The 12,481-nt window shown below is 40.4% G+C and overlaps 2 protein-coding genes across 2 annotated transcripts; both read left to right on the top strand.

Annotated features, from left to right (window-relative positions):
• Window positions 1–9,963: 9,963 nt before the first annotated feature.
• LOC126621938 (uncharacterized protein At2g39795, mitochondrial-like) lies at window positions 9,964–10,622 on the top strand. The gene has a single exon (XM_050290565.1). The coding sequence runs from the start codon at window positions 10,193–10,195 to the stop codon at window positions 10,556–10,558; it is 366 nt and encodes a 121-aa protein (XP_050146522.1). The 5' UTR covers window positions 9,964–10,192; the 3' UTR covers window positions 10,559–10,622.
• A 26-nt stretch (window positions 10,623–10,648) lies between these two features.
• Window positions 10,649–11,182, top strand: LOC126614027 (splicing factor U2af small subunit B-like). The gene has a single exon (XM_050281669.1). It carries the CDS (start codon window positions 10,658–10,660, stop codon window positions 11,180–11,182), a length of 525 nt encoding a protein of 174 aa, XP_050137626.1. The 5' UTR covers window positions 10,649–10,657.
• The last annotated feature ends 1,299 nt before the right edge of the window (window positions 11,183–12,481 follow it).

The following is a 12,481-nucleotide window of genomic DNA, read 5'->3' as shown; positions in this document are numbered from 1 at the left end:
TTTCAATTCACAATCGATGTAAAATGGTTTTAATCGCCCACTGCCTCGCTAAAAGGAACCTAATGGATCGCACACCGTGAAAGGTGGAGATTGGAGATTAAACGGAAATGAGTAAGAATGATTAAATGGTTTAATCATTTAATTACGGCAAGGATTAATTAATATGTTAATTAATCAAACGAATAAGTTCGTTAAAGACTTCGGGATAGTTTTGGACCTTAAGGCCCAATGGGCTTCGAACGTCAAGCCCATTAACTTAAGTTGTATGACAATTTAATGAATAAAGATTCATTAAAGCCCAAAAGCCCAAATCCCTTAGAATGGCCGGCCATATGTAGATGAATTAGGGTTTTGGTTGTTTAGGTCACTTAAAGAAGTGACTATATAAATGACTTTATAACTAAATATTCATTAAGTAAAAAAAAGGGTTTATTTTGGGGGAAAATTGGTGAGAATTGTCTCTCCATTTTCTCTCTAAAGAGGCCAACACCTTGGAGGGTACATCTAGCAATCCTACTACTCCAAGGTCACTCATTTCTTCTACAATCGAACCTTGGTGTCGAAAATTAGAGGTTCTCAATTTTGGGAACTTGGAGAACCTATTCTTCCATCCAAATCCATGGATCTAAGAAGCAAGGAATGAAGGCCCCTATCTCTTTGGGTGATTAGCCTTTGCTTATGCAAAGAGGAATCTACAAAGGTATTAATTTCAACTCACTTATATTTTTGAGTTGATTATTGGTTCACCAATCTACTAGGCTTTGAATTTCATGGGTAAATGTTTTGTTTTTGAGTGCATGTAAGCATGATTCCGCCTTTAATTGTTAATTGCATGCTATATGATGTTGCTCAAATGAACATGTTTTACAAAATAATTCCTTCAGGCAATGCCAATTTGATTGTTGTGCACCCAATAGAAGATGGAAAACTCCTAACCAGGAAAAAGGTCAAAGTGCAGGGGATCGGTAGAGGCTGGGCATCCAACCAAATTGTCAACTTATGGCAAAACAAGATCGTAGTTGGTTACAGCGCACTCCATCAACAAGTTAGCATGAAAGTCAACAGCTTTTTGACTCACGACATGGGTATCATCATCTGTACCAAGTGCCTCATGCTCACCTTTTCATGGAAAAAGCTCTCCCCCCAAGTGCATGAAGAGATGATGAGAGAGATTTCGATAAGTGGTTTATTTATATATTTATTTTTACTTTTACTTATTTAATGTATTTTTTAACTAATACACTTGTTATTTTTATCTATTTCAGACCAACTTCTCCATCAACATGCAGCACCTGGGTATGAAGGAAACATAAATTGGGTGTGGAATAAGCAGTACAAGGAGTGGAAGTACAAGCTGCACATGTACTACAAGACTTGTGCATCTCCTACTGAAGCTCCTATCAATCCACCTCCGAAGTTTGCAGAGAGGATTGACCAGTATGAGTGGCTATGCAAAATTTCTAGTTAATTATTTTAGTTTAATTTCAATTTTTTTTATTTTTTATTTAATTAATTATTTTAATTTGCAACGAAAACCGATGACAAATAAGGCTAACCAAGCAGCAAAGCCGTACCTTCATCATTCTGATTATCGGCCCCTCACTTTCTGGGTTAAGGAACAGCGTGATAAAGGGTCGGTTTTCCTTGAAGTTGATGTTTGAGGGATAAAAATGCCAATTATGGAAACTATGTGGCTGACTACATTTATGTAAGTATTCCTTTCAAAATTCATTACACTTAAAAAATTTTAAATTATGATCGACAATCTTAATTGGTTTATCTTTTTTTTTTTTTTAGGCTTCTATGTTGCAGAAGAAAGACAAGTACATAGCCAACCTCTCACAGCAGCACCCAGACACACCAATGGAGGAGTTGGGAACTGATTTAAAGGTGTTTCTAAAGTTGCTAATGGACAGGGTTGGGCAATGAAAAGGGAAGAACTTCGTAGCCTAAAAGCAGGTCAGATTCGGGACCTCGAGTGATCTTCTTCATCTAGCTCTCAGCCTTCAAGATAGACGTCTTCCAGACTGTAGCAGTTGGAGATTGAGCTAGTGGACCTGGGACAGTGAAAAGAATAAGTTATGCGCCAATGAGTAAAGGTCATTCTACGATATATTACTGGAATGACCCAAGCAATGGCAGCCTCTGGTATTTGCCTTCCCGACGAATAAATTTGGTCTGAAAAAGTGGTTTTTTTTTGTAGTGATTGTTTGCGAGGATCCTAGGGATCAATTCATTTTAGTCGTTCATCGTACATCATGTTGCTGGCTTTTGTTAGGATCCTCTTCCGTGATTGTTTAATGCATAATGGATTAAATAACAAATAAAAAAATTCATGCTAGCCTACATTTGCTCTTGTCATACTCTTTGTGAGCATCTAAGGGATCCGTTCATTAATCATCATGCAGCCAAAAATCATTTTGTTTTTTTTAATTTAAAATTGAACACAAACAGTATCTAACTAAAGTTGATCGCATGACGTACGATGAACATCTAAAGTGTATTGATCCAAGTGATCCTCTCTGAATTCTCTTTGTAAGGATCCGTACGAAACAGACTGTTAAAGTAGTTCTATTTAGTTTTTGTCATGCCATTTGCCACTCCTACATGCGAAAAAACTTATCCTCCTTTATGACATCATCCCTCTGCATGCAAATGAATAATTAACCAAACAAATTGGAAAGAAAGAAACGAAACTAATGATCATTAGACTGCCTAATGGTGTTAGGTTTGTTTTTATCAATATTTAATAGCTTTCCTCCGGCTTCCTTCTTGAAAATTCCAAAATATAATTATTTTGTTCATGTGGCATACAAATTATTGTTTATATTTCTTTACTAGGCCATTGGCCTAGCCCCTTTTTTCATAATTTTTTTATATATCTCTTTACTATTTTTTGGTGAGGTTTTTCTATTCAAGTTAGTTTCTCATGTTTCTTTAAATTAAGATGAGTTTGTGTCTCGAGTGATAAGAAGTATGTGTGATGGAAAGCATATATACTTTTGTTTTTGGTTTGTAAATGGGGCATAAAGCCGAAGCAACCACAAAACAAAAGGAAAAAACTTAATTCCTAGAGCTACAAAACATCTCTCTCAGCGAAGACACTCCAACTCAACCATCCAAAACAAGGCTCCATGAAAGGATCCTCATAGAAACACAACCTAACTTTAAATAAAAAATGATTTTAGATCAGCCACTAGCAGAAATTAGTATTTGTCCGACGAACACATATTCGTCGAGCAAAGATACTTAACCCAACGAAATTGAAAGTAAAATTAAAAAAAAAAAAATTAAAATTTAACGTTTGCTAGACGAACCATTTCTTCGGACAAAATATTTATTTTCGTCAAACAAACATGGCCAATGTGCTTTTCTCGAAGACACAATTTTGCCAGCCAAAAGTTTGCGCAATAGATTTTGCACGACGACTTTTGCCTAACAAAATTCCACCATGCAAAAGCTTAAGCGACGAAAACTTACTTTGGCCTGACGAAATGATTTCATTTGAAAAGGGGTTTTTTTTTTTTTTTGTAGTGCACTAGCAGAAATTAGTGTTTGTCCGACGGACGCATATTCATCAGGCAAAGATACTTAACCTGACGAAATTGAAAATAAAATTACAAATTTTTTTTTTATAAAAAAAATTTAACGTTTGCTAGACGAACCATTTCTTCGGGCAAAATATTTATTTTTGTCAGACAAATGTGGCCAATGCGCTTTTCTCGAAGACACAATTTCGCCGAACAAAAGTTTGCGCAACAGATTTTGCACAACGACTTTTGCCTGACGAAATTCCGTCATGCAAAAGCTTAAGCAACGAAAACTTACTTTAACCTGACAAAATGATTTCGTCTGAAAAGGGGTTGTTTTTTTTTTTTTTGTAGTGAACATGGTCAAATTGAGCTACTAGAGCCTTGCACGGGATCGACATGGTCAAAAAAAAAAATATATATATATATGAAATGCCCCACGGGTTCCACAACTCAATATTTTGTTCGCTCTCTAGTTGCATTTTTGTCATGTTTGAATTTTCAATTTTTGGGCAGTGCAGGCATGCATGGTAGATGAACTCGTGGCCAACTTCTGTTCCCAGGCAGGTAGATAGAAATATTTGCATGGGATAGTTTAGGTTGGCAAGGTTTAATTAGGGCTAACGGAAATCAACGGCCATCTATTTCTGTGACAATTTTAAAGGCTCCAACCTTGACCAATTGCTTAATCCCATTCATATCATTTTCCATTATTTCTATGTCTGCTCCACATCTATGGGTCTCTGGTGGGCGCTGTTCATTCCTTGCACGCAAAAACAAGCTCCATCTGTTTGGTGTGGACGCATGTCGAACTTTTTTCCTACAAAAATGTGGACAAAATAATATATATATATATATATATATATCTAATAAGTGAATAACTTCTCACAATAATACGATAAGTAGAGTTATCAAAACAGTAGTGACAGCAACGTTGTAACCTCTAAGTTTGTATAACATTAATATCGAATGACTTTTAAGCTTGCAAGTTGCAACCCATATATATCCTTCCCGATTTTGAAAGAAAGAAAAGAAAAGAATCCAAATTTTGTTGTACCAAAACTAGAAGATCCCATTTTTATCAGTCAAGGTCCTTAATATTTTCCCCCTTTCTTTTATAACAAGAGCGTGAAGGTCGATGAAACTCTTACTAGGAATGTGAGGATATAATGTTTCACTACTAGCTAGCTAGTTCTCTCTCACTTCTGCTAAACGATTAACTTCAGTTGTATCAACCCTCATTTCACGGTTCTCAGCCCACGAATATCAGCACTTGAACTAATTCGTGAATGCTTTTAGGTTTTAGCAGTTAGGTTAAAGATGGAAGATTGGAACTTGCCAAAAGAAAAAATATATGGAAGATTGGAATGCATCTTAACTTTCAATCTCATAGTTAGAGAAATCTGTCTATATCTCATCACATTAAGAACTTTTATTCAGAGACTGAACCCCGACTTTGCAAAAATTAGCTATAGCGTACACCATGAGCATCTATGAGACTAGATTAGCTATACCCACATTATTTAGCTATTTTAATCCAAAATCTAAATAAAAAACTTTACTCCAAGAGATTAGCTATATCTCAGGATAAAATAGCTATGTGAATAATTTGTTTGCTAAATTTAGTCAAGAGAAAGAAAACTTAAGAGAATATTAAACATTCAAATATAAGATATGATACGGACACTGCATTTGTGTACCATCTTATGTGATAATTAATGACGTGTACATGTCATGTCAATTATAGGTGTAGATATTATTTTTTATAATTCTAAAGTACTATGCAAGTATTATAGACGTTGATAAGTATTTTTTTTTACGTTTAGTATATATTATTTTGACACATTTTTCAATAAAACGTATAAAATTCATGTTTCTATACATATTTTTAACCATTAAGAAAGAAATAAAAATATAAATTATTAAGAAAGAAATATAAGTAAATAAAATATTAATTAAAAAATGCTCGAGTTTTTTTTAAGTTTTTTTTAGCAAAGTTGCCAAATTAAACACGTAAGTATTTTTCACGTATTATATCCGTTATGTATAATAATTTCCGATTAAATGCTTTTTATAGGGACGATCATTAAACAAAAATTAAGAAATTACACAATTTTGATCATGAAATTTTATGCCAAAAAAACCATTATTCGCAATGATAGAGATATGTGCATTATTTTCAATGGAACGCAATGGTAACAATACCGACGACACTTAATATTTTTGTCATCAAGCACGCGATGTTCTGTCGGGCACTTTTGGAAAAAGGATAATGCTTGCATTCTTCTCTTGAGGTATGGCTTATTTTTCTATTTGTTGTAAATAACGTATTTTCACTATAAAATTTTCATAACTCGAACCTTTCAATATCTTAATCTTCATTTAAAATTATTCCTACAAAAAAATATTCGAACTGGAGATCGTTTAGGTATCCAAATGTATTAAATAAATCAACAATTTATCATGAATATGTTACTTGGTGCCTAAATCATTCTTTATTTGATGCATTTAGATGACAAAACGATATTCAATTCAAATGAATTTTTTGTAAGGATGATCTTCAAATAAAAATTAAAAGATTGAATGGTTCCAATTATGAAAATTAAAAATTCTTAAGTGAAAATATGTTCTTTGTAAGTGAGAATGCGGTCATCCTGTAAAGAAGGATTGCAACTATTCGGGCCCTTTATGAAGCGGGATCCCCATGTAGACATCGAAATTTCGGTAAATAAATGTTGACCGATAAATTAAAGTTTCAACGCTCATGTATTACATAAATTTTACACGTAGCGTGTGTCTAAACAAAAAATTGAAATAAGTTGGAAAAGTCATCAAACAGGACACGTGTCAACACATGGCAGAAACGACTTATTTCATCTGGAATATTATATTCAAAATTAGGCCTTGAAAATTTCTATAAATAGAAGGCTAATTCATTCATTTGAGGGGACCAATTCATATTACACCTTGAAGCTCTGAAGCTCTGAAAAACTCTAAAGCCCTCAAGCATCCAGGTTCCCGAAGAATCAAGAAAGCTCTCTTCGTTCTTCGTTCATCGTTCTTCCAAGATCAAGCCCAAACGGCCCTTGAATCAACAATCATCCACCAATTCAAGATCAAGCCCCGACGGCCCTTGAAGAAAGTGTTCTTCGTTCTTCGTTCATCGTTCATCGTTCATCCAAGATTAAGCCCCAACGGCCCTTTGGATCAACAATCATCCACCAATTCAAGATCAAGCCCCGACGGCCCTTGAAGAAAGTGTTCTTCGTTCTTCGTTCATCGCTCTTTCAAGATCAAGCCCCGACGGCCCTTGAAGAAAACACCATAATTCATCATCCGTTCATCCAAGATCAAGCCCCAACGGCCCTTTAGATCAACAACGTCGACAAATCCACACACATCCAACCGTTCTTCAAGATTAAGCCCAAAAGCCCTTGAAGATCTGTTCATCACTGTTTCTTCAAGATCAAGCCCAAAAGCCCCTTGAAGATCCGTTCATCACCGTTACTCAAGATCAAGCCCCAACGGCTCCTTGAAGATCCGCTCAAATCCACTTTCAAAGATCAAGCCCACGGCCCCTTGAAGAAACTTCCAACAGTTCATCCAAGATCAAGCCTCGATGGCCCTTGGATCAACGAAACATCCACAAATACACACCTTACGGAGATCGAATCAGAGGATCAAAATAGAGAGAGATTGTAACCCAAAATCATCAAATACAAATATTTGTTTGTGCACGTTGTTCTTGTCTCTTTCGTTTCAGGAATTTTCCGTGTTCACAAATTGGCACGCTCGGTGGGACATCTCTACCTCTCATCTCTTTCTCCGTTCAAGAAATTCAAGCGCACTTCCAAAATTAATGGCATCAAGGAAGGCTCAAACTGTTCTCGCAACCGGCGCAAAGAACAAGAGCGTCCTCGTCGCAACTGGTGTCACTTTGGGCATCACGACTCGAAGCATGGCAAGAGCTACTTCTGCCGCCTCTTTCACCTCTACATCAACTCTGCCAAGGGAACAAAAGCACCCAAGGCACGAGCCTTTGATCACCTTAGCCTCACTAAGGGCACCAAGGGGGGAAAGCCCAAGGAAATACTCTGAATCCATGCTCTCCGATGCCGATTCAAGCGACAGTTCAGCCATGCAAGTCATGACCATTGGAGCAACTTCAATCGATAAACAGCTGGCTCAAATGAATGAAGCGATCGCAAGGCTAACCCAAACTGTGGAAGAAAAAGACTTGCAAATTGCAGCACTAGTCAACCGACTGGAGGCGCAGGACGGTGATAAACCCGACCCAGAGGATGATCCACTAAAGAGAAGAGACGACGAAGAAGAGGAGCCTCAGGTGGAGAAAAACGATGTGAAGCCGGAGTCAGACCAAGCAGCGGCACTCATGGGATCTCTTTCTATCCAGCAGCTGCAAGAGATGATCACCAACACCATCAAGGCACAGTACGAAGGGAGCTCACATACCTCCTTGTTCTACTCGAAGCCCTATTCCAAGAAGATTGATGCCCTAAGGACGCCAAGGGGTTATCAACCACCAAAGTTCATGCAGTTCGATGGAAAAGGAAACCCAAAGCAGCACGTTGCACATTTCGTCGAAACTTGCAACAACGCGGGGACGGAGGGAGACTACCTCGCCAAGCAGTTTGTGCGCTCGCTGAAAGGAAATGCCTTTGAGTGGTACACGGACCTAGAGCCCGAGTCCATCAACAGCTGGGAGCAATTAGAGCGGGAATTCCTCAACCGCTTCTATAGCACCCGCCGCACTGTGAGCATGCTAGAGCTAATGAGCACAAAGCAGTGGAAGGACGAGCCAGTCATTGACTACATCAACAGATGGCGCACTCTAAGCCTCGACTGTAAAGACAGGCTCTCGGAAACCTCTTCAATCGAGATGTGCATCCAAGGCATGCAATGGGGTTTGCAATACATCCTTCAAGGCATTAAACCGCGAACCTTTGAGGAATTGGCCACTCGCGCCCATGACATGGAGTTGAGCATCGCCCATCATGGGAAGAAAGAACCGATCGCCGACTACAAGAACGACAAAGTTCTTGGGACAAAGGTGGAAAAGGCTGCATGGAAACCCACCAAGGAAGCGATGACGGTCAACACATCTCCCGTCAAAATCCCTACACGAGGCAAGGCGATTCAAGCCGAAGGCTTTCGTGATCAAGAGATGCGTAGACGCACTTTGAAGGAGCTTGAGGAGAAAACTTATCCATTCCCCGACTCTGATGTGGTTGCCATGTTAGAAGACTTGCTGGACAAGAAAGTGATCAATTTGCCTGAGTGCAGACGGCCGGAAGAAATGAATCGTACCGACAGTCCAAGATACTGTAAATTCCACCGCTTCATCAGTCATCCGACAGAAAAATGTTTCGTACTGAAAGATCTCATCATGAAGCTGGCTCAGAAAGGAATCATCAAGCTAGATCTTGACGATGTGGTGAACTCAAACTATACCACCATCACTTCTGGCTCTTCCGACTCAAAATTTTCACCTCAACCGCTGGGGGCATCCTCCAAGACAAGCAAAGTTGAAGGATGGACTCAAGTCACTCCTCAGAAATTGCACAAGAAGCATACGTCTCCTCCACAAGTCTACCAATCGGAAAGGGGGCAAAGCAGCTCTTGTCAACCTTCAAAGCAACGTGAACATGTTGAAGATGATAAAATTGCGACACAAAGATCGTCCGTTGCCATCACGATGCGTGATTTCTTGCCCGAAGACTTCTTCAATCACGCGGTCAAGGCTCCTTGCTATGAAGATTGTGAGGAACGCCTTTCCAAAATTGCTTGACAAATTCACCAATGCTCCTTGTTCGCACGAGCCTAAACTGCACGAACCAAAGCTCCTTGCCTGCACGAGCTGAAACTGCAACACTGCACCAAACGCTCCTGGTCTGCACGAGCATAAAAGGCAACACCAACACTCCTTGCCTGCACGAGCTGAAACTGCAACACGGCACCAAATGCTCCTTGTCTGCACGAGTTAAAACTGCAAACGACAACAACACTCCTTGCCTGCATGAGTTAAAACTGCAAACGGCACAAAAAGAAAAAAAAATGTATTTGAACTACGTTACGACTTGATCTCTTCTTTGGAGGGGTACGTAGGCAGCTCGAATGTTCAATTTTTCGAGTTCAGTCACATCAAAATCAAAAGAATAAATGTTTTATTAAAGAATGTCAATTTCATTACAAATTTATTTTGTTAAAGAAAATTACAATTTTCTTTGTACAAAATTAAACTACAGTTTCTTCGAAAAAAAAAAATTGAATACATATGTTATTATGTATTTAAAAAAAAAAATCATTCTGAAACCCCATCAGCAACAAGCCTCTTAAAAGGAGGCCATCTAGGCCCAAGTGGCAGCCTCCAAGCCCAATCCGCGGTCAAATCCAATGCCTGTCTCAAATCTCAGCCGACCCCTTTCGTTCGCACCCCTCGATACTATTCAAGCCACAGTTCGGACCAGTCTCTGATCAGGGTGATCGAGTCGGAGATCAAGTGCGCTGAGGAGACCGAGGATCTCGACAAGGTTGAGGAGATTCCATCATCCTTCCCCTTTAAAATTGAAGATACTCCCGGAATCCAAACAGTGACGCTGAAAAGAACATATTAAGGTGAAGACATACAGGTTGAAGTTCACATGCCTGATCTAGTCATAGGTGAAGACGACAACGATGATAACCAAAATGATGACAATGATGAACACGCCAACCAATCCAGCATCCCGTTGGTTGTAACTGTCTCCAAGGGTAACGGACCAATTGTCGAGTTTAGCGTCACTGCTTACCCTGATGAGTTTCAAATTGACAGCTTGGCAGTGAAAAATCCCGAAGATTCCGAGGATCAAATTGCCTACGAGGGGCCTGATTTCCATGATTTGGATGAGAACCTTCAGAAAGCATTCCACAAGTATTTGGAGGTGAGAGGAATCAAGCCCAGCACAACTAATTTCTTGCATGAGTACATGCTCAACAAGGACAGCAAAGAATATGCAAATTGGTTGTAGCAACTTAAGCGATTCGTCGAAGCATAAAACTTTTACCGTAAGATGTTACCTGCTAGAAAAGATTGGAGGGAATTTTGTCAACAACTCCTCCTCTCCAACATGTACCAGCGCCCCGATATGCTCACCAACCCCGGCGTCGACCCCCAGGGCCAAGCCCTCAACCCCCGCAAGATCCCGGACAACTTCGAAGATTTTTATGAGGATCTGTTCGAGGAGCTGAGCAAGTACGGACAGATCGAAAGCTTGGATATCTGTGACAATTTGGCTGACCACATGGTTGGTAATGTGTACGTTCGGTTCAGGGAGGAAGAACATGCTCAAGCTGCACTTCAGAATTTCACTGGCAGGTTCTATGCAGGGCGTCTCATCATCGTCGACTTTTCACCCGTGACGGATTTTTGTGAAGCTACCTGTAGGCAGTACGAAGAAAATGTATGCAATCGAGGTGGCTACTGCAACTTCATGCACTTGAAGAAAATTAGCAGGGAGTTGAGGAGGCGGTTATTTGGGAGAAACAAGCGAAGGCATAGCCACAGTCCTCAAAAGCATCATCGTGGTGGTTATCAGGAGCGCCCACATGGAAGTCATGGTTCGAAATGGGTCGGATTCGAATTTCGGTCCTGAAGGTTTCTGTCTTTCGATCTTCACGGCTTCTGCTCCCTCCTCCCTCTCCCTTCGTCTCTGTAGAAATTTGGGGCACCTAGAAGGCACCCAAATTCAGTCTCTCAGCCATCCATTAGATCTGAGACTCTGATCCATTCCAAACAACTCATTCAATTTCTAAGCTTCTGAAATCAGAAGCAACAAAAAATGAAGAAAAGCTCAGATGGGTTTGTGAGGGTAGATCGGATTGATCTGAAGAGCTTGGATGAGCAGCTGGAAATGCATCTCAACAGGAACACCACCACCGCTAGCTCCAGCAGCCGGGTCATCGTCGGGCAGCATGGGATCCGAATCTGACCGTGGTCGCACCCGAACCCAATCGAGACCATGAATGTGCACCGCATAAATTGAGACGATTTAGAAGAAGCAGGGGAGGCAGTTTGGAGTCAACAACCTCAAAAACGGTCATTGCCGTCACACCCACCTACGCTCGAACCTTCCAGGCGCTACAATTGACTGGCGTTATGCACTCGCTGATGCTGGTGTCGTACGACTTCATCTGAATCGTCTGAATCGTCGCTAAGACCGACCCGGCCCCTTTCCAAACCCTGATCTCCCACCTCATGTCTTCCGCCAACGATCAGCGCTCCCAGGCGGAGCTCCTCTTCAACCTCTGCAAGCTTACCGTACTCTCCCCCATCCCCGGCGCTCAGATCCTTCAAGCCGCCTCTGCGGTTGGGCTGGAGCCACATACGGGCTTGAGGTGGCTCATCAATACGGTGTTCACGGGCAAGCTGGTGTTGTTTCAGACGACATGAATGGGCCCATCAACAATGAGCGGCAATCCCCTTCTGCCCGTCAGTTCCAAGCAGCAACGGCGACGGCAAAGTCTCCGACATCAAGGCTGCACCGCTCTTCTTTTGCACCCTCCTCCGTCTCTTGCCTCACAGCTGCCACCCACTTCAAAGACTGCTGTCAAACGACTAGCCGGCCGAGAAGCTCTTCCTTAAACTCCAGCTCTCCGTCCGTCTTCGTCCTTCCCTACAAAATCCCTCAGCCAAGCATCCTAATTTATACAAAAAAAAAAAAAAAAGTGGTGGAGCAAAGCAAAGTGGTGTTGTCACCACGTGAAAAAAAAGAGGGTGGAGCAAAGCAAAGTGATGCTGTCACCACGTGAAAAAAAAGGGGGGGTGCACCAGGCACCATGTGCAAAGAAAAAAATAAAAGAATAAAAAAAAATATATATATATATATATATATTGTAAAGGTTTTGGGTGCTCCACTTACCGTGTTTTGATTGTTTTAAAGCCAAGACTGGAA

Source organism: Malus sylvestris, chromosome 1, assembly GCF_916048215.2.
Source record: "Malus sylvestris chromosome 1, drMalSylv7.2, whole genome shotgun sequence".
In the NCBI taxonomy this organism is placed as follows: Eukaryota; Viridiplantae; Streptophyta; class Magnoliopsida; order Rosales; family Rosaceae; genus Malus; species Malus sylvestris.
This window is presented reverse-complemented; position numbering and strand designations above follow the sequence as displayed.

What these genes read in the sequence shown, in the direction of transcription:
- LOC126621938 (XM_050290565.1), top strand. Translation starts at nt 10,193, where the DNA reads ATGCCTGATCTAGTCATAGGTGAAGACGACAACGATGATAACCAAAAT.
- LOC126614027 (XM_050281669.1), top strand. Translation starts at nt 10,658, where the DNA reads ATGTACCAGCGCCCCGATATGCTCACCAACCCCGGCGTCGACCCCCAG.